At 36.9% G+C, this 27,270-nt stretch overlaps 1 protein-coding gene across 1 annotated transcript in view; it reads left to right on the top strand.

The window, feature by feature from the left end:
* NDC80 (NDC80 kinetochore complex component) overlaps nt 1-21,129 on the top strand; it is a 45,725-nt gene extending 24,596 nt beyond the window's left edge. Inside the window, exons 11-17 of the mRNA XM_010353187.2 lie at nt 392-597; nt 3,382-3,534; nt 5,779-5,868; nt 11,030-11,122; nt 13,053-13,183; nt 15,462-15,564; nt 20,929-21,129. Coding sequence (XP_010351489.1) covers nt 392-597; nt 3,382-3,534; nt 5,779-5,868; nt 11,030-11,122; nt 13,053-13,183; nt 15,462-15,564; nt 20,929-21,066 — 914 coding nt within the window. The 3' untranslated portion in view covers nt 21,067-21,129. The remainder of the gene's footprint in view (nt 1-391; nt 598-3,381; nt 3,535-5,778; nt 5,869-11,029; nt 11,123-13,052; nt 13,184-15,461; nt 15,565-20,928) is intronic.
* Nucleotides 21,130-27,270: the final 6,141 nt, after the last annotated feature.

A 27,270-nucleotide genomic window follows, 5' to 3' on the forward strand; every position in this document is an offset into this window, starting at 1 on the left:
ACATTTTTTTTCATGTAGTACTTTTTGAAAACCATTGCAAGCTAATAGGGAAATAAGTTTCTTAACATAAAACTTTAATTCTACTATCTTCCAAAATGTTATAGACAAATAAAACATTTGTTTATAACAAATCTTTTATGAAAGATCAAAAAGAATTATCCCAAAAAGAGAATATACATATATGTATATATATGACTTGGAAATTTATATATGTATATGTAAATGAGACTTGGAAATTTATATATATATGAAGTATATATAAAAACGTATATTATATATACACACATATGTATGATTTGGAAATTTAGCTATCTTAGCTCTATTACATGATGGCATCTGTTTCTTTGTAGTAATTGAAGATACATTAAAAATTTATTTTTTTCCAACACAGAACTAGAATGTGAAACAATAAAACAGGAGAACACTCGACTACAGAATATTATTGACAACCAGAAGTACTCAGTTGCAGACATTGAGCGAATAAATCATGAAAGAAATGAATTGCAGCAGACTATTAATAAATTAACCAAGGACCTGGAAGCTGAACAACAGAAGTTGTGGAATGAGGAATTAAAATATGCCAGAGGCAAAGAAGCGGTATGTCATACCATTTCCAGAGTGGCAAGTCATCATAGCTGACCTTTCTAAAGGTCTGTCCCAATTAAGAAGAAGTCAGTGGGTAGAGTAAATTGGCTTAAGAGGTAAAACATTAGCATTGGCATTTTAATGAAACACTCATCCCTTTATGTCAATTCAGTAACATCCCAATTTCTCTCAAATTTAAGATAACTTATATTTCATAACTCAACCAAAAAGTAAGCAAAAAGTCTAAAACTATGAAAATAATGTTCTTAGGTCCCACTCCTTTTCCTCTGTAGAAGAGGAAATGAGTCCTTCATTCACCTATTCACTACTTAAACATTAAGATTGAACATCTGCTGTGTGTCACGTACGCTGGGCATAGAGGAAATAAAGATAAAACATTGGCTTTCCCCTCAAAAACTTCCAGCTGAGTTTGCATTTACTGCCATGAAATGAGACCTTTAATAGATGTTTGGTGCACAATGTACCAAATTTAGTGTACATGATGTGGGGAGATGGCTGAGAGGTTTTTAGAAGAGAATTTCTTAAAGAGGGAAAAACAACTGAATTGGGAAGTATAGGGAAGGGTTAGCATGGCACAGGTAGGGGATTTGCCAAAGAATTGTATATGGGAAAGTTCAGAAATAAAACAGTCTGATGATGTAAGTTTTTCATACAGCTGGAGCTTAATAGCAAGTGGGACAGAGCAAGAGATGAGAGTCAAGAGATAAGAATAGACCAGAGGATGAGGAGTCTTTTCTTGTTTAGAAGATTGGACTTTATTCAGAAAGCTCTAAGAAGGCCTTAAAATTTTTAAACAGATGTGGTTACATCTTAGAAAGATCTTATTTCTGATAATGTGAAAATCTGTGGCAGCAATCTAATAAGAAATTACTATCATTCTCTAAAAGATAGTAAGGATCCGGGCTGGGTGCAGTGGCACATGCCTGTAATCCCAGCACTTTAGGAGGCCGAGGCAGGTGGATCATCAGAAGTTATGAGTTCGAGACCAGCCTGGCCAACATGGCGAAACCCGTCTTTACTAAAAATACAAAAAGAAACCAGGTGTGGTGGCACGTGCCTGTAATCCCAGCTACTTGGGAGGCTGAGGCAGAGAATCACTTGAACCCAGGAGACGGAAGTTGCAATGAGCCAAGATCGTACTATTGCACTCCATCCTGGGCAAAAATAGCAAAACTCTGTCTCAAAAAAAAAAAAAAAGTTAAAGATAGTAAAAATTCAAAGAAGTAGATTCTGACAACTTAGGAGGTAGAGTGAATGAGACTTGATGAAAGAGGGAGGAAGTGGTTGCCCTGTCTGGCTTGGGTAATTGGGCAGGTGCCACTCACTCAGGGAGAGAAGAGAAGGAAGAAGTTGTGAGACAGGAATGGGGATGGGTGTATTATATCCATATCTAAGTGAAAATAGGTAATAGGCTGTTAAATATTTGGGTCTCGGCCTTGGCATGAGAGAAGCCAATTATTCAACTTAATTTCAATGTTATGGGTAATACATTACCAATTTAGCCAACGTTTAATGTATAAGTAATAAGCCCAAATTTTAATGTATAAGTAATATTGCTTTTGAGATCTAATGCATTTTTGGAAATTGCAAATTGGTTAAGCAAGTTCCAATGTGTCTTCTTACAGTTGCATTCCTTCACTCAAATTGATTTTTATGGATGAGTAATAACAATGAGAAACGAAGTATGCGTTTAATGGAGGAAGCAGATTAAAAACAAGTTGCCTAGACTCTGCAAATTCATGTATTCAATCAAATATTAAGTATCTACTATATGCCAAGCACTATTCTGGGTGCTGAGGATAGAGCTGCTTTCATGGAACTTATATTCAGGAAGTGGAGATGAACAAATATATGTCAGGTAGTGATGATTGCTATGAAGAAAAATAGAACAAAATAAGCATTTAGAAGAATTAGGGGGTTATATTAGGAGAAAGCCTTTCTGATGACCTTATTTGAACAGAGCCCTGAAGGAAGAAGGAAGGAGAGCAGGAAAAGTGAAATATGTTACTAAAATATTTTTATCAACAGAGTTAAAATAACATTTTCAGACATAAATGATTACCTTCTACTTATTTTGGATACATGAAATGTTTTAATTTGTACAGTAACAAAACTAAGGTTGTTTGTTTTACAAGTTTCATAATTTATCTGGCACTTCAAAAAGTAAATTTTAGTTAATACCTAAATATGGACTCTTATTCCAAGCTGTCAGATAAATGGAAGATACTAGTACATTACACACCAATTGATAGTCTTAATTATTCTGTAAATTTAAGTGTTACTAAAACCTTATCTTCTTTGTATCTACTCTTACTACTAAAGATTACTGAATTACTAAACTACTAAAAATAGGTGTAATATGTTTTGTATAAAATTGCAGAAATGCCAATTGAGGCCGGGCATGGTGGCTCAAGCCTGTAATCCCAGCACTTTGGGAGGCCGAGACGGGCGAATCACGAGGTCAGGAGATCGAGACCATCCTGGCTAACCCGGTGAAACCCCGTCTCTACTAAAAATACAAAAAAACACTAGCTGGGCGAGGTGGCGGGCGCCTGTAGTCCCAGCTACTCGGGAGGCTGAGGCAGAGAATGGCATAAACCCGGAAGGCGGAGCTTGCGATGAGCTGAGATCCGGCCACTGCACTCCAGCCTAGGCAACGGAGCGAGACTCCGTCTCAAAAAAAAAAAAAAAAAAAAAAATTGCAGAAATGCCAGTTGTAAAAAACATATGGAATGGGGCTGCTTTAACATTTCTTTTTGTGTTCTCTTCTTACAGATTGAAACACAATTAGCAGAGTATCACAAATTGGCTAGAAAGTTAAAACTTATTCCTAAAGGTGCTGAGAATTCCAAAGGTTATGATTTTGAAATTAAGTTTAATCCCGAGGCTGGTGCCAACTGCCTTGTCAAATACAGGGCTCAAGTTTATGTAAGTAATCATGACTACTTTTAAGATTTTTTAATTCTATGATTGATATCTCTAGAATTTGAACTTTGGCATGTTCATAACCCAGTACTAAACAAAGGAATAAAACACTGAAGCTGTATCTTCTTTCTTCTTGATCACAGAAATCTTCAACTATCCAGTAAAAAAAAATTGATTACATGTAAAATAGATACCAGTACTATAAAGACAGAGGGCCTAACCCTTACTGTCAGGTTGCTAATGATCCCCCCAGAGGAGAAAGACATCAAATGCTATATATGTGCTTCATTAGAAATCTTTACAAGTTGTAACGAAAAGATCAGTTCTTCCCATGTAGCAAAAAAGACTTTGGAGATGGTAACCGTGGAATGAAATCTTGAAAGATGAGACATTTATGGGAATGGTCTGTAGAAAGAATTCCAGGCACAAGGGCACACGTGAAGGCATAAAATGTGTTGTAGTACTAAGAACACTGGTAATCGACAAGGAGAAATTCGTGCCTAATTTTAAAATATGGCCAAGGCAGTAATTTGGGGAAAAAAATTTTTAAATAGCTCTATTGTAACTTGTCAGTTATTTATAGATTTTAGTATTTGAATTGCCCCTAAAAATGCCAATTTTCAAAATACTTCAGTTTTTAATAGAAGAATATTAAAGTCAAAAGCTATACATTTTTCCCTTGAGAATTATTCATTTAACAAGTATTTATTAAGTATAGAATATGTTCCAGACCAGGTACGTGTTACAGATAAAATATCAAGAAACATACATCTCTGCTTTCCCAGAGATAACAATTTGTGAATGGACAGACATTGATTAAATCAAGCTATATTCATTTTCAATAGAAAAAATACATCCAGTAAACATTTAGTCTATTACTAATCTATCTATAGATAGGCAGGCAGAGTTTGCTCAACACTGTTTTGAGTAGTTTGACATGGCTGATGCAAGAAAATAATTACATGAATCACATTCTTGTAGAAAAGATTACACAATGCAAAAAGAAGAATGAATATGCTCAAGGAGAAATTTTGCTTTCATCTCTAGAAATAGTTTTACATAATAATAGAATAATAAAATAGAATCAATAAGGTACAAAACCAAGTGTTATAAGTAGTACTTAGTGAAAAGTTCTTTAACAGATTAAAGAGGCTGGGCACGGTGACTCAGGCCTATAATCCCAGCACTTTAGGAGGCCAAGGTGGGCAGATCATGAGGTCAGGAGTTCGATAGCAGCCTGACCAATGTGGTGAAACCCTATCTCTACTAAAAATACAAAAAACTAGCCAGGCGAGGTGGCGGGCGCCTGTAGTCCCAGCTACTCAGGAGGCTGAGGCAGGAGAATGGCATAAACCCGGGAGGCAGAGCTTGCAGTGAGCTGAGATCCGGCCACTGCACTCCAGCCTGGGCGACACAGAGTGAGATTCCGTCTCAAAAATAAAAAAATAAAAATAAATAAAAAACAGATCGAAAGAGAGAGATTAAAGAGGCCATTGCATCTTTTGAAAGGAGCAGGCCAAAATTAAAACTCAGCAGTAACTTCAAAAGACCTACTTAAAACATAATGGCATATGGGATTTTCTTTCAGCATAATGAAATGTTTTGGAACTAGAGGTGATGTGATGGTTACTGTATTAAATGCCACTGAATTACACACTATAATTTTATGTTAAACTTTATGTTTATTTTATGTTGTATGTTTAATTTTATGTTAATGTCATTTTAACCTAAGTATTTCTGTTTATTTTAAAGTGTGAATTTCACCTCAATTTAAAAAAATGACAAGCAATGAAGTGCTGTGTTAAAGTCAGTAGAACAGTATAAACATAAGAAATACAAGCAGAGAATCCTAAGACTAAACAGTTGAAAAGGATTAAGAGAAATGGATACTTCTGGATAACATAGCATAAAAATACAACCTACATATAAATTCTTTTCAAAAAAAATACTGCAGTAAACTAAGTGTACTTGTAAAATGTTTAAATAATAGCAATGAATTTCCAGGATAGATGAGCAAATCTCGAATTTTGCAAGTACTCGAAACCAAAAGCAGGTTATAGTCTACACTTACAGAAATATGATTAAAAACTAGCTTTGTTTTCTGTTTGACAGTATATTAGATTTTAAATGTTATAGCTTCACTTTTTCTCCAAAAGTGACTCCTCCTATCACACTGTGCAGATGCCTCAGAACAGATATTTTGTAATTAAATGTTATGTGTCACCCACATTCCTACGTATTTTATAGGTACCTCTTAAGGAACTCCTGAATGAAACTGAAGAAGAAATTAATAAAGCTCACAATAAAAAAATGGGTTTGGAGGATACTTTAGAACAAGTAAGTAATAAAACATAAAAAGTCATAAAAAGCAAAAATTAGATTTTAAAACCTAAAATTAAATGTTATTTGTGGTTTCTGATTGCTAAGGAATTAATTTTTTAATAAAACTATGAAAAAATGAGAATTGGGTATACCCTCAACAGAAATATTTGAAGTAATTTATTAAGACATTTAAACATCCTAGCCTTCACATATCACATATGATGAAGTGAGATGGAACTAAGTAAATTTTCCTTTTTTTAATAGAGAAGTGCCTCTAACTTGAGATAATTTAGTATTTTTATACTAAAAGAGGTTTCAGGTGGCTACCTTGAAAGTAGGCAAGTATAATTACGGGGTTAGAGGCTAATTAGCTATGATAGATTAAGAGGTTTCTTTTTACCAAGTTTTTGCATTCTGGATCATGAAATTTCAGGAGAACTCAAATTCCTTTGGAAGTCTATTTCCAAAAGTGAATTTCAGGTAGTCTCTGCTTCTGAGATCCTGAATATCACCTATGTCCCTGAAAAGGAAAATTCTAGAATTGTATTTAGTAACCTTTAAAGTAAACATTGTTAGTTAAGAAAATTTAAGCTACTTCTCAAATGCACACACAAAGGGTTTCATTTATAGGACACCAAGCAGTTAAAGGAAACCCCTTGTTAATTCAGCTGTTCAGGAACTACTATGATCTGGCTAATAGACTTCAAGATATAAAATGAAATTTTACGTTTTCTCAGAAGAGAAGCTTATTTATTTTTTCTCATCTGGAAACAAAACCTATAGCATTTCACAAATAATTATGCTAGTAACTCACAGAAAGACATTTTTCCAGTGTTAATAAATTCTATCAAGACTTAATTTGTATTAGAATTTTTAGAAAAATAGAAAAATTTGTAACATTAGATAAGTGAAGAGTTTCATCACATCATACTGTAATTTGAGGTTTCTAAAATCTCTATGGAGAAAAGATGAGGAATTTGGACTGCTCCCTGGGAGTGATGATGATTTGCAGTGAAGTCTTCCTTTAGCCTGCTTCATTTTGATTTCTGGTTTTGTTGGAATGGGTGCTAAAACCTGGAGACTCTCAGAAGGTATGAATTCCAAACAACACGAACTTCATGTCCAAAACATCTTTCAGACTGACTTGAACTTTTTAAAGGCTACAGATGGGGGAAAGTTATAAAATGACTACTATAGACTAGGCCCCATGTTAGTGTCCTAAAGATAAATACATCCTTCAGGCACTCCCATTTAGAGAAAAAGGCTGACATAGGTACAGTTATGCTCATCAGATTTTTAGGTTTACAAAACCCTTTGGGCTACAGGAAAACATAGCTTAGAGGGGATGCACATACCCATCTGCCAAAGATAAGACGCCTGGGCATTCTCGATTTCTTTCTTGAAAATGTTGGGAGACTTAAACCAATGTATAGTAGAACTAGAGGGAAGGAAACAGGTTTAGGAAATGTTAAGGAGGTAGAACCCAAGGATTTCGTGGCTGAATGTGCAAGCTTGAGGAGAAAGAAATATCAGCATGACTTCCATATTTTTGATGTGGGCAACTGAGTGGATCATAGTGCCGTTAACCTAGAGGAGGAAAACTGAGAGCGGGGTGTGGTGGGGCCAGTGTTGGAGATGTTGAGCTTGCTGTCTGTGGGATATCCAGGAGGAAGCAGAAGCTATAGATTCAGAGTGTAAGAAGGAGATCAGGGCTGAAAATACAGATTTGAGGGTCATTAGAGCATATGAAATAGTTGAAGCCATATATGTGGATGAATGTGGAGGGGAAAGTGGCAGAGGATTAAATCCTAAAGAGTAACAACATTTAAGAGACTGGCAAAGGAAGGAGATTCTGGGAAAAACTCTTAGAGAAAGTGGGCACAGTTAGTTGGAAAACAACAGAAGAGGATATGCTTAGATGTAGATGTAATATATATAAGCCAAAGTAGGGAGACTTTTCAAGAAGGGAGAGATCAGTGATGTCATACAGAGACTAACAACTAAAATTGTTTTTCCTGTTGGACAAATCGTTTAACTAAGTTAAGATGAGATGGGGTAAAATGCAACTGGAAATAATAAAGGTTATAGAGAAATTAATGAATTAGAGTAACAAAACATTTAACCTGAAAAGTATTTTAAAATAATTGCCAAAACCATTTAAGAAAAAGCAGGAAAATATAAAATGAGAAATGGTTTATAGAGATAGTGGAAATTTATTTGAATTATGAAGTAATATAGTATAAACAAATTTATATTTAAAATTTTTTGATGAAATGGATTATAACCTGAACAATAGAAATCCCAAGAAAGTCAAAATATGAAAGTAACTAGAAACCAAAGTAAAAAAAAAAAAATTTGCTCTTCAAAAGACTCCAATAATGGATAATTTCACAGGTCAGTGTTTTCAAATACTGAAGACTGGATGATTTCTGTGACATGTAAATTATCATAGAGCATAAAGAGACCGAATTCATTTATAAGGCTAATGTAGGCCTCATGCTATCACATGACAAAGATATCACAGAAAGAAGAAATTAAGCTAATCACACTTGTGAATATGAATGTAAATAAAGGTTAAAGTTAAATATTTGAAACTGAAATTTATGCAGCAAATGTTTTTGAGTGCTTATGTGCCTAGTACCGGAATAGATGGTGATACTAGTACAGTGTGGCATCTGCCTCTGTGAACTTCTTTTTTTTTTTTTTTTGAGATGGAGTCTCACTCTGTTTCCCAGGCTGGAGTGCTGTGGCCGGATCTCAGCTCACTGCAAGCTCTGCCTCCTGGGTTTACACCATTCTCCCGCCTCAGCCTCCCGAGTAGCTGGGACTACAGGCGCCCGCCACCTCGCCCGGCTAGCTTTTTGTATTTTTTAGTAGAGAGGGGGTTTCACCGTGTTAGCCAGGATGGTCTCGATCTCCTGACCTCGTGATCCGCCCGTCTCGGCCTCCCAAAGTGCTGGGATTACAAGCTTGAGCCACTGCGCCTGGCCGTGAACTTCATTTTAAGTGGGAAGATAGGCATGAAAACAATTTCTTCTCTCATAACTTTTTGTAATATGAATACAGCGCACTATGGATTCTCATAATACACTTAAGTACAGGCTCCTTCTGAGAGAAGTGATAGCGTAGCTGAGTTGTGAATAAAAGTAGGAGTTGGCCAATGGATACACCAAAGGATGCTCGTGCTCATCCACATGCATGCACACATACATACTACAGCATGGACCGGGCGTGGTGGCTCACGCCTATAATCCTAGCACTTTGGGAGGCCAAGGCGGGTGGATTGCTTGAGCTCAAGGAGTTCAAGACCAGCCGGGCAACATGGCAAAACCCGGCCACTACAAAAAATATAAAAATTAACTGGGTGTAGTGGCGTGCACCTATAGTCCCAACTACTCCAGAGGCTGAGGTGGGAGGATTGCTTGAGCCCTGGAGGTGGAGGCTGCAGTGAGCTGAGATTGTGCCACTGCACTGCAGCCTATGACAAAGTGAGACCCCTTCTCCAAAAAGAAAAAACAAAGAGCACAGCATATTAATAAATTATCATGAGTGTAAGTGAGATAAGGGGGAAGCCTGGAGAGACAAGAACCTAATTATGAAGGGGCTTGCTTAGTGATTGAATTTTTTTTATTCTATAGGCAGTAGAGATCATTGAAGATTTTTAAGTAAGGAAATAACAATAATTATTGTTATTTTAGTGATTTCACACTGTTGGCCTTTGGAAGAATAGATTAGAGGTGCATGAGACTAGACCGTGCAATTAAGAGACGTATCAATATCCTGTACAGTGAATAATAAATGGTAGGGACCCAAAGCAAAGCTATTACAGTGAAGATGGAGAAAGGAGATTTAAAGATGGAAACAACAGTTTGGTTGTCCGTTTGTATGTAAAGGTCAAGAAAGAACTCGAGAATGCCCAGGTGTCTTATCTTTGGCAGATGGGTATGTGGTGATTGATAGAGAATATAAAAGAGAAGCATATAGAAGAGAGAATTGTAGGTTGGGATATGCTGAGTTTCAGGTCTCTGGGGCATCAAAGTGGAGAATGTCCAGTAGGTAATTGGAGGTGGGCTGTGTGTGTGTGTGTGTGTGTATAATGGAAATGTGTACTTTGGGAATCAGAAAAACATGTTTAAGTAATTGATGCAGCTTTAGTAATGCTGACATGGAAAGTAGAAGCTGCTCAGAGATGAGAGAACATGGTTTTGACCAACCATGAGGATCAGTGGAAGTTCTGGTTGCTTGAGTATCTGTTGGTGTTATTACAGGTGAATTTAAAATAACTTGTTTAACTTGTTAGTTACTGCAGATATGACATACCTTTAGAAAAAGTTCTTGGTGTTAGATCTGGTTTCGAGTTCTGGGCGTATGCTAGTTGTATGTGTCACTACCCTGTGTTGTAGCAAATAACAATAGCTTCACTAAATTTTAATCCCTAGATTTTTTTTTAATTTCATATGTGTGTAGAATTATCCTTTTTTAAAAAGTCAGCTATTTATACATTTTACTATTTTATGTTTCCTGCAGGAAACAGTTTCCTCTTGGTATAGCTGAAGAACATTCTCTATTAATTGCTGACATCAACTGGTATCAGCACTTGCCAACAGGAAATGAACTTGAAAACCACTTTTTTCTTTCAGTTTTGGTTTCAACTGATCTTAAAGTTCAAGCTTTAACAAGATTAAATGTAGTTACCTTATTACTTTTTGAAGGAAAGCATGACTATAACTAATAGCAAATGTCTAATAAAATTAATACAAACAATTGTTTTTGAACATTTTAGAAAATGAACATAAAAGTGAAAAGCTAAATAGCTATAGTAGATATAGTCTAAATAAAGCTAGATTTCAAATCCAGAGGCAAAAATTATTTATATATGAATAAAGTAATATAACAATATTAATAATATATGTAATATATATGAGAGCTTAAAAAGCACTCACACAACAACTAGTGGAAAAACAGATATTAACATCCTTAACTTTGAGGTTTCTTTGAAATTAATTTCTCTTTGGAGAATAATAAAATTTTTGGAGAAATGATAAGTGAGAGTCCAAAAGGACTAGAAGAAATAACATTGTTCGGTTAGTTGATTGATAATATAAAAACTCTATAACTTGTTAAAATAACTTTGATGTATAGTTAAGATTTCTCAACCAAGGTTTTATTTCCCCAGTTGAATGCAATGATAACAGAAAGTAAGAGAAGTGTGAGAACTCTGAAAGAAGAAGTTCAAAAGCTGGATGATCTTTACCAACAAAAAATTAAGGTAAGAACTTTGCTACAGTTTGTGTGGGTTATCCAAAGCTATGTCATGATTGCTTGATGAGTCATGTATTCTGACATCAAAACCAAAATCTTTAAGCTATATACATCCTATAACTTGTATCTTAGGTTAGTTTTCTCTGCCAAAGTTTATGGTAAGGAGTCATTTTATTTTCTTTAAAGGACATTTTTCTGGATTAGAGCTATTTTACCATAGAACACGTTTACTGTTCCTTTATCTGATATTTTATACTTGCATATGTGACTCAATATCCTTGCAAAACAAAACAGAATCTCTCCTACCTTTTTATAGAGATTTAGTGTTATGTACTGCTAAAGCCTGAACCCCAATAAGGTCTTTTGAATATGTAGTTGCCTGCCAAGAGTCATTGTAAATTGACTATCCTGGTCACATTCCAAAGACCATTTACATGCAATCTAGAAGGTAGGTAAAATAAAAAGACTGACTCTCCACCATTCTACTGTCTGACCAGCATTTTAAAATATTCAGATGACTCTATTTATTACCACTTACACAATTCATGTGAAAATTTTAACTATGCCAATATTTTTTACTTATGTCAACGAAGTATGAGGAACTGAAAACTTTTCTCTTGGCCTGTATTGTATTTAGGACCTATTTGTTTTCTTAAACAGTGTGAAATGTTAAGAAAATACACCACATAATATGATCTAAATGTGAAATATAAGACATTGGTAATCATTTTTATTGTTTCACACATCCTCCATGACAATGCTTGAGTTTACTCTCTGATGCACTTAAATGAAAGGCTTTATAATACTTCATCTTCACAAACCTTAGAAATGATGAATTTGGGCTACTTTGCCTGTGCATAGTTAATACATCTGTGAAATAAGGACCTAGATAAGGCCTCCTTGAAGCTCTTGAGAAAAAATCTTAATTAAAATATTATAAAATTTCCTGTTGTTCAAACTGGAAAATACTGCTGAATGAATCCTATGCAAGCTTTTTGAAAAGGTCACATTTGGTAAATACTTCCAACTCACCAAAAAACTAAAAAACTTCACTTCCTAAATTCTAGCCAGTTGACCTTGGCACCCTAAAAACTGAACCAATTTTATTTAGTTTCTGCATCTTTGAGAATAAAATGACTTTTAATTTTTTAAAGGAAAAAGTATTTTTTGTTCATAATATAAATGCTCATTACAAACAGTAGAGACTCAAGAGAGAAAAGTATAAAATGGGAACTGAAATGTACCTTATGATCTACCATAATGCCATCACTAGAAGCAATGGTTAAAGTTTAGGGAGTGTCTTCCAGATATACAAACATTTTTATGTATTTTTCCATTCCTTCCCTTTGATAAATTTCTGAAGCAGAACCATTGAGTTAAAGGTTATATATATTTTAAATTTTAATAAATGTTTTCAAATTAAAAAATAATAATAAATCACTTTTTTTTTTTTTTTTTTTTGAGACAGTATCTCTCTCTGTCGCCCAGGCTGGAATGCAGTGGCACAGTCTGAGCTCACTGCAACCTCCATCTCCTGGGTTCAAGAGATTCTCATGCCTCAGCCTCCTGAGTAACTGGGATTATAGGCGCATGCCACCATGCCCAACTAATTTTTGTATTTTCAGTAGAGATCGGGTCTCACCCTGCTGGCCAGCCTGGTCTCAAACTCTTGACTTCAGGTGATCTTCCCACCTCGACCTCCCAAAGTGCTGGTATTACGGGCATGAGCCACCACGCCCAGCCGCATTTGTTTTTATAATACAGAATTCCCAAAGGAGCACTTTAAAGTCTCTTGCATGTAAAACAGTAAGCATCTTGAGAATACAAATGATGCAACCTGATTTTACTTAAGTGCTTTTTATAATTGTTTTAAATCCATCTAGAGTATACAGAATGTGAATATCAAGAAACCCATAACCATGACTTTATCCTGATAGGAAGCAGAGGAAGAGGATGAAAAATGTGCCAGTGAACTTGAGTCCTTGGAGAAACACAAGCACCTGCTAGAAAGTACTGTTAACCAGGGGCTCAGTGAAGCTATGAATGAATTAGATGCCGTTCAGCGGGAGTAAGTTTATATCACCAACATTTATACGTTTCTTTTCAGATTATTAATTTAACTGTTCTGTAAAATTAGATATATTTTTATTTGCTTTAATTTATAGTATACAGGTATTTAGGATGGAAAGAATGGTATATAGAACTTAAGTACAACTGCTTATAACCTGAGAACTTTCCCTATCAACAGATACATTCTGTTAGTATTACAGTTACTGTCTACCAAGAAATTATTAATCTTTAGATCTAGTTAATACATGGCTTTTAATCCCTGAAAACAACATAAAAAATTTTAAATCAATTCAAATAAATTTGGCTATTTGTTAGTGAATTTTAATAAAATTCCACTAAGCTTTAATAAACTGCACTGAGCTCATGTTTTTATTTCCTAGAAATTATGTATATTGTATAATAAAATGTAATTATACTATAAATTATAGTTAGTCTACTATAACACAACATATGCCTTCTAAGTAGTTACCATGCTATGCAAAATCATGCCATAAAAAGCACAGGACCGGCCGGGCGCGGTGGCTCAAGCCTGTAATCCCAGCACTTTGGGAGGCCGAGACGGGCGGATCACGAGGTCAGGAGATCGAGACCATCCTGGCTAATACGGTGAAACCCCGTCTCTACTAAAAAATACAAAAAAACTAGCCGGGCAACGAGGCGGGCGCCTGTAGTCCCAGCTACTCGGGAGGCTGAGACAGGAGAATGGCGTGAACCCGGGAGGCGGAGCTTGCAGTGAGCTGAGAGCCGGCCACTGCACTCCAGCCTGGGCGGCAGAGCAAGACTCCGTCTCAAAAAAAAAAAAAAAAAAAAAAAAAAAAAAAAAAAAAAAAAAAAAAAAAGCACAGGACCTATGGGAAAACTGATATTGAGGCACAGCATTAAAAAATTTCATCAGTAGTCAGGCTCAGTGGCACACACCTGTGGTCCCAGCTACTCGCGAGGCCAAGACAGGAGAATCACTTGAGCATAGAAGTTCAAGGCCATCCTGGGCAACATAGCAAGACTCCATCTCTAAAAAAAAATTAAAAACTCCATCGGTGACACATATAAACAAAAGATAAGAATCAAACAAAAATGTTAGCACAATGATACACATATTTAATGGTTAAGAAATACATAATGCTACGATCAATATGGGACCCTTCGTATTAAAAAGACCTCTAGTTCGACTTGAGAAACGGGCATTCAGAAGGCGGCAGACTGAGTTACTGTAAAGGGTAGAAAGTGGATTATCTGAAGTGGGATGGAAATTGCACCATCAGTAGTGGATGCATGTGGCTCATTACATATGCAGTGCCCTGAGTGGCTAGTGTACATTTGATGTGTGTGCTTACTTTTGTGTATTCCTTTGCATCCGGATTCAGCTGGGTGCAGTTTTCTGCATTCACCAGGTATTTCTCAGGGAAGAAATTGGCATAAGCGAACATGAAATTTGCCAGATTATGCTCATATTTCCAAACAAACAAACAGAACTGCCTATATATTTTGTTGTATTTCTTAGAAGTACTGTATAATCAAATTGTACATTGTCAGGATCTCCTCCTTCTCAGTTTCCCTTACAATTTTTAAAACTTACATAGGAAAAGTTTTAGCCACACTATATAACAACTACAACAACAAACAATGGCATCCTTTCTTTAAATAATATTCTGTCTCTGTGTATATAATGCTCTTGTGCAACTTATATAAAATCAATATACTGAACAGTTAATCCATAGGCTTTGCGTACATTTATGTAAAATATACATTTTTTAAGTCTTAAGTTGCCCTCAAATAACTGAAAAATTTCCTACTTTGAGACTGCAAGTACAAGCCTTGTAAAAGTCATTTCTCTTCACTTCTTTATTTGTAGGCCAAGGGTGAAAAACTCAGTTGAGATTTATTTGGCCTGCAATTTTATGTTTTAATTTGAATTTGAATACCTACAAGTAAGACTTCTACTCCCCTATTTGCAAATTTTTGTCTTGCCCAGAAAGCATTTGAGTTTACAATCCCTTTGGAGACTCAGTTACAACCCTTCACTCCAAAGCTTTATACATGAAAACATGAAGTTTTGGCGCTCCTTTGTTTTGTTGCTTGCAAAGAATCTTTGAAAATGTTTATATTTCTCTTTTAATGATTGATAGTAGGACCTCTACAGATTATACATACAGCATGCAGCACACAAATCCATCACAGTTTGGTTTTATTGAATGTGGAAATGGGAAGTGAGCTAACTAGAACTGATGTATTCATTTTTTTCCTGGACAACTTAAACAAGAGTTTTTGTTCTGCAGATACCAACTAGTTGTGCAAACCACGACTGAAGAAAGACGAAAAGTGGGAAATAACTTACAACGTCTGTTAGAGATGGTTGCTACACATGTCGGGTCGGTAGAGGTAAGTGTGTGATGGTCTTTCCTACATTCCAAGAAAGGTTTTTAAAAGTTTGATATATTTCTGCTTTCTTCCATAGCAATTGAATGATGAATTTTATTTCTATTTAAAGTATGATCTAGCAAAAATTTATCAGAATAATCTTGTCTAGTGGTATGGCAACATGATGCAGGGGAACATTTGTGCATTTTATTTTATTTATTTTTTTATTTATTTTTATTTATTTTTTGAGACAGAGTTTCACTCTCGTCACCCAGGCTAGAGTCCAGTGGCATGGTCTTGACTCACTCCAACCTCCGCCTCCCAGGTTCAAGTGATTCTTCTGTCTCAGCCTCCCAAGTAGCTGGGATTACAGGTTCCTGTCACCACACCCAGCTAAGTTTTGTATTTTTAGTAGAGACAGGGTTTCACCATGTTGGTCAGGCTGGTCTCAAATTCCTGACCTCAGGCGATTCACCCTTCTCCGCCTCCCAAAGTGCTAGGATTACGGACTTGAGCCACTGCGCCCAGCCCACTTGTGCATTTTATAAAGTAATCTATTGTATTTGCATAAACAACATATGTTATGTATTACATCGACAATGTATGATAATGCTATGGCAGGCCATGTTCTACATACTGGAAACATATTAGTACATTTACATTCATACATTTAGGATTTCATTAAGTTTAAGATGAAAGGGCATATCTTATGATGATTGTTATTCCTTTCTGTGATTTCATATAAGCACAAAGTAAAGTGTTTCAGAGGCATGAGGTTTATTTACCTTATCCCCACTCTTCACACAGCTAAAGTTCACCAATAAAACTATCCCTCCAACCTGCTGCACAGAGCCCCAGAAGCTAAGATAAATTGCTGAGCTATAAAATTCCTAGTTAATGTATTAGGTGATAATATATTTCCAGTTTAAGAAAAAAATTCACTTTCTCATATTAATGGACTTCCATTTATTGAAAACATGACCATATGATACCCTACTACCCATCCTCTCTCCTGAAAGACATTGAACTGCTGCTTTCTTGGTGTCAATGGTCTTCACTTTTTAGTGTGAAGAACTAAGAAAAGCATCCTAGATACTATGTCAGAAAACGTGGGTTCTACCCACTTTCTAATTCAAGCACTTAGTGGTTCTATAACCTTGCCTGATCCTTTTCAACCAGTGTTATTCATCTGAACCATATGACAAAAAATTATCTGAGTGTGTTTTCATTTTCCCAAGGATAGTATACAATAATTCTATTCTAGATGCATAAGAGAAAAGTTTATTCATAGCATACAATTGATGGCTTAGGTTGACAGAGCCTGTTTGTATATATCATTTTACATCTTTGGATCTTTAGTTTCTTCATCTGTAAAAATGAAGCAGTTGTGCTAAACAGTTGTGAACATCCTTAGCACCTCTGACTTTTTCTTTCTTTCTTCCTTTCTTTTTTTTTTTTTTTTGAGACAGAGCCTCATTCTGTCGCCAGGTAGGACTGCAATGGCGCGATTTCAGCTCACTGCAACTTCGCCTCCCAGGTTCAAGGGATTCTCCTGCCTCAGCCTCCCAAGTAGCTGGGATTACAGGCATGTGCCACCATGCCCAGCTAATATTTGTATTTTTAGTGGAGACAGGGTTTCACCATGTTGGCCAGGCTGATCTCAAACTCCTGACCTCAAGTGATCTGCCTGCCTTGACCTCCCAAAGTGCTGGGATTGCAGACGTGAGCTGCTGCGCTGGGCCGTGATTTTCTATTATCTGCAGCTCTACTGTCTGTCCTCTGTGTTAATTCAGTAGTAACTTATCACTAGGGATTTGTGTAATCACAGTTATCAATGTTTTAATCAGTTAAAGTTAGAATTGAAAACCTAATGGTAAGTTACTATTATTTTTTAGTTTCTGTACAGTTTGGTGTTATTGGGAAAATTAGACCAAATTCAGCAAACACTAAGCACTTACTTTGCACTATGCAAAATTTATGATTAATCAGTATAAATTCTTAATAGCTTTTGTGAAATATGGAAGAACCATAGAAAGTCAAGCCACGCTAGTTTGGTTGTCCGATGAACAATACTGGTTGAACAAGATCAGGCACAATGAGGAAATTTTACAGTGAGTAATGAAGTTGGACTAAAGAAAACAGAGGGGTTTAGATCTAAAGGTACCTTTAGATGGAATATTTTTCTTGTGGGACAAAGTGTTTATTTGAGCAGTTCCTGGTTGGAGCCCCATAAAGGTCTCACATGTGGCTTGATGTTCTAGAACAGGGGTCAGCAAACTGCAACTTGCAGGCCCGATTGGGCCTACAGCCTGCTTTTGTAAATAAAGTTTTATTGCAACACAGCCACCTCATTTGTTTTAGTGTATCTTTGGCTGGTTTTGCGCTACAATGGCAGATTGAGCAATTATTAAGAAAACCATCTAGACTGCCAAGGCTAAAGTAGTTATTATTTGGTTCTTTATAGAAAAACTTTGCTTTTCCTGCGGGACACACAATCACCTTTTTTTTTGTCGGGGGGAAGGGGTCTGTTTAGGCATACCAAGAATTATTATAAAGCTGTAATAACTAGCACATTGTAGTATTGATGCAGAAAGACCAGTCTCTGTGATTAAGAGTGCAGACATACATGCATAAGCATAGACAGGAAATATACGTCTATGAGAGAGGCAGTATTTCAGAATAGTCGGATAAAATGAATTGTTCAATTAATGAAGTTGGATCCCTACCTTAAACTCTACACAGAAATCAGTTCCAGATGAATTTAGAAATTAACGTGAGGCTAACTTTTTTAACTTTTACAAGAACTATAAGAGACTATCTTTATGCTTTAGGGGTTGTAAATGAGTTCTTAAATTAGACACAAAAAGTACAAACCACAAAAAAAAAATTATTTACAAATTTACCTTTATTAAGATTAAAATCTTCTCTACATGAAAATACATGGAAAGAGAGTGGAAAGACAAGCCACAAACTGATATAAGATGTTTTTTAAAATACAACTGGTAAAGGATTACCATCCAGATATACAATGGCCCCTGAAAAATAAATAAATGGACCAAAGATTTGAAGGGGCCCCGAAAATATGTACATCTAATATGTATCAATAAAAGTAATTTTTCTACTTGAATGAGAATTTATCACAGAAGAACCAAGGTGGCCAATAAACATGAAAGTATACGTCATATTCCACACTTAAGAAATTGGCAAAAATTTAGTTTGATCATTACCAAATGCCAGCAAGGACGTGGAGAAATGGGAGTTCTAATTTACTGTTAGCAATTATGTAAATTGATAAAATAATTTTAGAAAATAATTTGGCAGCCAGGCACGGTGGGTCATGTCTGTAATCCCAGCACTTTGGGAGGCCAAGGCCGGCAGATCACAAGGTCAAGAGATCGAGACCATCCTGGCCAACATGTTGAAACCCCATCTCTACTAAAAATACAAAAATCAGCTGGGTGTGGTGGCACGTGCCTTTAATCCCAGCTACTCAGGAGGCTGAGGCACGAGAATCGCTTGAACCCAGGGGGCAGAGCTTGCAGTGAGCTGAGATCGCGCCACTGCACTCCAGCCTGGCGACACAGCCAGACTCTGTCTCAAAAAAAAAAAAGAAAAGAAAGAAAGAAAGAAAGTAATTTGTCAATCCCCAAAGCCAACTTTCACTCTAGGTATATTTGCCCTAGAAAAATATTTTCACTGTATGCTAGGGGGCTGTACTAGTTTGAGTAGTGCCCCCCGCAAAAGTCACATCTATCCTAAATCACAGAAACTGACCTTATTTGGAAGTAGGATCTTTGCAAATGTAATTGGTTAAGATGAGGTCATACTGGATTAGGGTAGGCCCTAAATCCAGTGACTGGTATCCTTATATGAAGGTCATGTGAAGACAGAGGCAGATATTGGAGTGAAGCAGCCACATGCTAAGGAACACCAAGGACTGCCAGGAGCCACCAGAAGCTGGGAAGAGGCAAAGAAGGATTCTTCCCTAGAGCCTTCAGAGAGACCATGGCCCTGCTGACATCTTGATTTCAACCTTCTGGCCTCTAGAACTAAAAGATTACATTTCTGTTGTTTTAAGCAACCTAGTTTGTGGTAATTTGTAACAGTATCAGTATTTGAAATAGCAAATAATAATAATAATAATAATGTGGCATGTTAGTTTCCCATTGCTAATGTAACAAATTACCACCAACCTAATGGCTTAAAGCAACACAAATTTATCATCTTAGAGTTATTAAGGTTAGTCTAAAATGAGTCCAAAGGGCTGTAATATTTCTGGGGCCTTTGCCAGCTTCTAAAGGCCCCCTACGGTCCTTGGCTTGTGGCTCCTTCCTTTATCATTCAAGCCAGTGCATGGCATCTTCTCTCCTCTCCGCCCTCTGCCGCTGTCCTTAAATTCCTTCTCTGACTCTGACACTGGTGATTTCCTCTTCTAAGGACCCACCTGGATACTGCAGAATAATCTCCTTTTCTCAAGATCCTTAACTTAGTTACATCTACAGTTTATTTTGCTAGGTAAGCTAACAGTCACAGGTTCCTTTCTGGAATTAGGTCATGGACATTTTTGGAAAGGCTGTTACTCAGCCTACCACACCTGGGAACAAACAAAACTTCATCACCAGCAAAATAAGTAAATGTTGATATATTCATTCTAGAATACTATGCAGCAGTACATTGAATAAACTGCAGCCATATGTAGTAACATGAATGAATTTTAAAATACTGGATGAAAAAGTCATAGAACATTATATTTAATATCATTTGATAAATATGAAGGTTAAAACCAGGTACTATTAAATCAATATATTATTTAGAGATACATTCATCTCTGTGTGTGTGTGTAATAAATGTATAATGTAAAGAAAAGCAAAACACCATTCAGGCAAGAGGTTATATCTCGGGGAGAAAAAAGAAGATACAATTAGGAAAGGGCACAAAAAGAGAGCCTACATGGTGAATACAAATATATTCTCTTTACTTTTTTTTTTTTGAGCTGGCATCTTGCTCTGTGACCCAGGTTGGAGTGCAGTGGTCCAATCTTGGCCCACTGCAACCTCCACGTCCCAATCTCAGGTGATCCTCCTGTCTCAGCTTCTTGCATAGTTGGAATTACAGGCACACACCACCACACCTGGCTAATTTTTGTATTTTTAGTAGAGAGTGTGTTTCACCATGTTGGTCAGGCTGGTCTCAAACTCCTGACCTCAAGTGATCCGCCCACCTCAGCCTCATAAAGTGTTGGAATTACAGGAGTGAACCACCACGCCCAGCCCTTTTTATTCCTAACTTAAAAATGTTATCCTCTTGTTTGTAAATTTTACAGTTAAACATTTTTAAAGAAATTAATATTTTTTTGCTTTAACAATTGTTAATTATCTTCACTAGAAACATCTTGAGGAGCAGATTGCTAAAGCTGATAGAGAATATGAAGAATGCATGTCAGAAGATCTCTCGGAAAATATTAAAGAGATTAGAGATAAGTATGAGAAGAAAGCTGCTCTAATTAAGTCTTCTGAAGAATGAAGATAAAATGTTGATCATGTGTATATATATCCATAGTGAATAAAATTGTCTCAATAAAGTGTATTTTTCTCTCTCATTTCTTACTAACTTCAAATGGTGAGAAGACAAGGTAGTATGATTTAAACCAGAAGTTGGCAAAACACAGGTTAAGGATCCCTTGCCCAAAATGCTTGGGCCCCGAATTGTTTTGGAATTGGATTTTTGGGGGTTGGGTGTTTTGTTTTGTTTTCAGATTTTGGAATTTTTGTGATATCTTGAGGACAGGACTCATGTCTAAACATGAGGTTTATTTATACACCTTATACACATAGGCTGAAGGTTATTTTATACAATATTTTTAATTAATTTGTGCATGAAACAATTTTGACTACAATCCTTCATGGGGTCAAGTGTGGCATTTTCCAATTGGCATTATGTCAGAGCTCAAAAAGTTCAGATTTTAGGCTGTTTGCAGTGGCTCGTGCGTGTAATCCAAGCACTTTGGGAGGCTAAGGTGTGAGACCATACAAAAAGTTTAAAAATAAGCCAGGCGTGGCGGCACGCACCTGCAGTCCCAGCTACTCAGGAGACTGAGGTAGGAGTCTACCTTGAGCCCAGGAGGTTGGGGCTGCAGTGAACTGTGATCATGCCACAGTTCTGCACACCAGCCTGGGTGGCAGAGCAAGACCCTATCTCCAAAAAAGAAAAAAAGAAAAGTTTCAGATTTTGAAACATTTTGGATCAGAGATGTTCTCAACCTACATCATGTGGGCCAAATCCAGTCGCACCCATTTATTTGCATATTGTCTATGACTGCTTTCTTACTCCAGTGGCAGAGTTGAGTATATTCCAAAGAGACCATGTGGCCTACAAAGCCAGAGATGTTTAGAAATGTTTACTTTCTGGCCCTTTACAGAAAGTTTGCTGATCCCTTGTACAAATTATACAAATGTTGGTACTAACTAAACTTTTTAATGACTCTAGGCATATAGTACAACCCACGCCTAATCCAGAGCACTATGGTTTTCCAAGAAGATAAAGTTCTTTCTGGCTTCATGCCATCTTTACTCTGAAACAGAAGAATATAGAATGTGAGAAACATGAGAAATAATAAAAGAGTTCAACCCCCTCATTTTAGAGATGGGAGTTTATGTCTAGAGAAGCTCTGATTTCCTTCAGATTACACCTCTTAGTAGTGCTGGAAGCCACAATGGAACTTACTTGAGCTGGTGCACAATCCTGCGTACAGCCGCAGGAGCCATGAAAAATGAATATTCAGGATGTTAGAATGTGAGGTTTAAATTTCTGTTCTTTCAAATGTGAGTCAGAATGAAGAACATAAAAAGAAATGTAAGTAATATACGATAAAAAGTTGGAATGGAATTACAGCAAGGCTTTATGAAGAGAGGAGCATTTAGAGTGGAATGAAAAGAGGTTACAGTTTAGGGATAACTAATAATGACAAGAATAAGCCGGGCACGGTGGCTCACGCCTGTAATCCCAACACTTTGGGAGGCCAAGGCAAGTGGATCACGAGGTCAGGAGATCGAGACCATCCTGGCTAACACGCTGAAACCCCATCTTCACCAAAAAATACAAAAAAAAAAAAATTAGCCGGTCATGGTGGCAGGTGCCTGTAGTCCCAGCTACTCGGGAGGCTGAGGCAGGAGGATGGCGTGAACCCGGGAGGCAGAGCTTGCAGTGAGCCAAGATGGCGACACTGCACTCCAGCCTGGGTGACAGAGCAAGACTCAGTCTCAAAAAGAAAAAAAAAATGACAAGATTAGTAGTTACCAATGTATTGAAAAATCTTGACTTCTGACATCTAATAGAACTTTCTTCAATAGAAATGTTCTATCTGCACTATCCAGTGTGGTACCAGCCACATGTAGTTATTGTGCACTCAAGTGACACATGAAGAAAGAGACTCAAAGATCTGAATGGACATTTCTCAAAATCAGACATACAAATGGCCAATGGGTATGTGAAAAAATGCTGAACATCACTATTCAGAGAAATGCAAATCAAAACCACAATGACATACCTCACACCAGTTAAAATGGCTTTTATCAAAAAGGGAATAGGGTTCCTGGCAAAGATGTGGACAAAAGGGAACCCTCCTCCGCTGTTGATGGGAATGTAAATTAGTGCAGCCACTGTGGAAAACTGGAGGTTCCTGAAAAAATTAAAAATAGAACTATCATATGATCCAGCAATCCCACTGCTGGGTATATATCCAAAAGAAAAGAAATCAATATATTGAAGAGATATCTGCACTCCCATGTTTATTGCTGCACTGCTCACAATAGCCAAAATATGGAATCAACCCAAGTGCCCCTCAGTGGGTAAGTGGATAAAGAAACTGTGATATATATACACAATGGACTATTCCACCATTTAAAAAAACGAAATCCTATCATTTGCAGCAACATGGATGGAACTGAAGGTCACTGTTAAGTGAAATAAGCCAAGCACAGAAACACAGATATCACATGTCCTCGCTCATAAGTAGGAGTTATGAATGTGGATCTCATAAAGATTTGTGGTTACCAGAGGCAGGGATGGGTAGGGGGAGGGAGGGATGAAGAGAGGTCAATAAGTGAGTACAAAAAATACAGGTAGATAGAAAAATCGACCTAGTGTTCGATAAGTCAGTAGAGTGACTATAGTGAACAAACATCTATTGTATATTTCAAAATAGTAGACAATAATTCACATGTTTCCAGCATAAAGAAAAGATAAATGTTTAAGGTGGTGGATGTTCCATTTACCCTGATTTAGTTATTATACATTATATTAATATATTAACATCAAAATATCACATGTACTCCAGAAATAATGCACATCTATTATGTATCAATAAAACATAAAACTGCCACAGTCATAAATGAAATCATATCCTTCGCAACAATATTGATAGAGCTGGAGGCCATTATCCTAAGTTAACTGACTCAGAAATAAGAAACCACATACCATATTTTCTCATTTATAATTGGGAGTTACACATGCAAGTGAATTGACTCAGAAATAAGAAACCACACACCGTATTTCTCATTTATAACTGGGAGTTAAATGTACACACGGACATAAAGGTGGAAATAATAGACACTGGGGACTCTAAAGGTGAGGGAGGGTGGAAAGGAGCCTAGGGTTGAAAAATTACCTATTTTACCTAGAAGCCCCACCAATATGCAATATACCTATGTAACGTACAAGTAACCCTTGAATCTAAAATAAAATTGTTCAAAAAATAAAAAGACTCCAGATCTTTGCCACTCAAAACCTGGTACGGAAACAGCAGCATCGCCATCACCTGTGAGCTTGTTAGAAACGCAGACTCTGTTTTAAGAGACAGAGTCTCGCTCTGTCGCCCAGTCTGGAGTGCAGTGGTGTGATCATAGCTCACTACACTTTCAAACTCCTGGTCTCAAGCAATTCCACCATCTCAGCCTCCCAAGTAGCTAGGACCACAGGCTCATGCCACCACATCTAATTTGGTTGTGTTTTTTGTTTGTTTTTGTTTTGACAGAGTCTCACTCTATCACCCAGGCTAGAGTGCAGTGGTACCATATTGGCTCACCTTAACCTCTGCCTCCCAGGTTCAAGCAATTCTCATGCCTCAGCCTCCCAAGTAGCTGGAATTATAGGCATGCGCCACCAAGCCCGGCTAATTTGTGTATTTTAGTAGAGATGGGGTTTCACCATATTGGCTAGGTTGGTTTTGAACTCCTGACCTGAAGTGATCTGCCCACCTCAGCCACCCAAAGTGCTGGGATTACAGGTATGAGCCACCACACCTGGCCTAATTTTTTTTTTTTTTTTTTTTTTTTTTTTTAGAGACAGGGTCTCACTATGTTGTCCAGGTTGGTCTCAAACTCCTGGAGTCAAGCAATCCTCCCAGCTTGGCCTCCCAAACTCTAGGATTGCAGGTGTGAGCCACTGTGCCTGGTCCAGAAATGCATACTCTTGATCCCACCCCAAACCTACTGAATCAGAATCCATACTTTTTATAGTGTATTAACATAAACTACATATTTAAAATTTTCATAAGTGTTGACATCTATATCTGTAAAACCATCATCACAATCAAGCTAATGAATATATCCATCACCACCAAGAGTTTCCTTATAGCCGTTTGCCATCCATTCTCTCACCCCCCACATCACACCAATCTCCAGGAAAGCACTGATCAGTCACCTTTCTGTCACTGCAAACCAATTAGTAAATTGGCAACAGAAACAGTAAGTTGATAACAAAGAAATTTACAATTTTCTAGAATTTTACATAAATATATGATGTAGTATTATACTTCTGCATGGCTTCTTTCACTCAGAATAATTCTTTTGAGACTCACACATGTTCAGTGTATCAATAGTTTATTCCTTTTTATTGTCAAGTAATATTCCATTATATGAACACGCTGAGTGTGTTCATCCATTCACCTGTTCATGGTCACTGGGTTGTTTATAGCTTTGACTATTACAAATAAAAAGCAATTATGAACATTCATGTATAAATGTTCATATGGACACATGCTTTTTCATTACTCTTAGTTAGAAACCTTGGAGTGGAATAGCTAGTCCATATAGCATAGATGCAAATTTAACTTTTAAGAAACTCACTGGCAGCCAGACATGGTGGCTGACACCTGTAATTCCAGCACTTTGGGAGGCCGAGGTGGGTAGATCATCTGAGGTCAGGAGTTCAAGACCAGCCTGGGCAACATGGTGAAACCCCATCTTTACAGAAATACAAAAATTAGCCAGGCATGATGGTGGGTGCCTGTAATCCCAGCCACTTGGGAGGGTGAAGCGGGAGAGTCTCTTGGACCCAGGAGATGGAGGTTGCAGTGAACCAAGATCATACCATTACACTCCAGCCTGGGCGACAGAGTGAGACTCCATCTCAGAAAAAAAAAAAATCACTGGCTTGTCCAAAGGTAGTACATTATCTCAATTGATTGTTCATATTCAGTTACAGATCAAACTCCTTGTTCTACTCTTTCCCCCTTCTCACTACTACACTTGACTAGTCTAAAAAAAAAAAAAAAAAGAAAGAAAGAAAGAAAGAAAGAAAGAAAGAAAGAAAGAAAGAAAGAAAGAAAGAAAGAAAGAAAGAAAGAGAAAGAAAGAAAAGAAAGAAAGAAAAGAGAGAAAGAAAGAAAAAGAAGAAAGAAAAGAGAGAAAGAAAGAAAAAGAAGAAAGAAAGAAAGAGAAAGAAAAGGAAAGAAAGAGAGAATGAGAAAGAGACAGAGAAAGAAAGAAAAAAAGAAAGAAAGAAAGAAAGAAAGGAGGAAGAGAAAGAAAAGAGAAAGAAAAAGAAGAAAAAGAGAGAGGAGAAAGAGAGAGAGAGAAAGAAAAGAGAGAAAGAAAGAAAGAAGAAAGGGAAAAAAGAGAGAGAAAGAGAAAGAAAGAAAGGAGAGAAAGAGAGACAGAGAAAGAAAGAAAGAGAGAGAGAAAAGGAGAAGACAGCTCACAAAATACTTGTTTTCTAAATGGTTATACTATATTATATTCCTGCCTGCAGTGAGGGTTCCAGCTGGTCCAAATCCTCACTGACACTTGGTATGACAGGACTTCTTCCAAACTGCTCATCACTTTAAAACATTTGATGTTTGAGCACGCTGCTTGTCATCAAGTTCAGTCTTCTACTGGACCAAAATCTGCCTCTTTGTAACGTCTCCAGCTCCATGTTTTTACCGCTGAGTGGCTGGGTTCTCACAGTTTCTAACTCCATTGAGGAACATCAATTATCTTTATTTTTTATTATCCATCTGATGTTTGATTCTATGTTTGATTAAATCAATTTTTTCCCAATTGTTTTCATCTCTTTGTCATTTTTCCTCACTTTCAGGGTTGTTATTTAAGTCTTTCTTCTGTGGGAAGTGTTTTTTAAAATTTTATTTAATTTTAAATTTTGGAAGAATTTGACTTTTTAAAAAGGTTGCAAGAGGAATTCAAATAGTCCCCCTCATACAAATTCCTTAGCTAATATTTCACTACAAACATTTATTTATCATTCTCGCTCCTCTCCTTTCTATTTATTTATCAAGATCTGTTTTAGAGATAGGGTCTTGCTCTGTCGCCCTGGCTGGAATGCAATGGTGTGATCATGGCTCACTGCAGCCTCAAACTCCTGGGCTCATGTAATCCTCCTGCCTCAGCCTTTTGGGTAGCTGGAACTACAGGTGTACACCACCACATCAGCGAATTTTTGTATTATTTT

Source organism: Rhinopithecus roxellana, chromosome 21 (genome assembly GCF_007565055.1).
Source record: "Rhinopithecus roxellana isolate Shanxi Qingling chromosome 21, ASM756505v1, whole genome shotgun sequence".
Classification (NCBI taxonomy): domain Eukaryota; kingdom Metazoa; phylum Chordata; class Mammalia; order Primates; family Cercopithecidae; genus Rhinopithecus; species Rhinopithecus roxellana.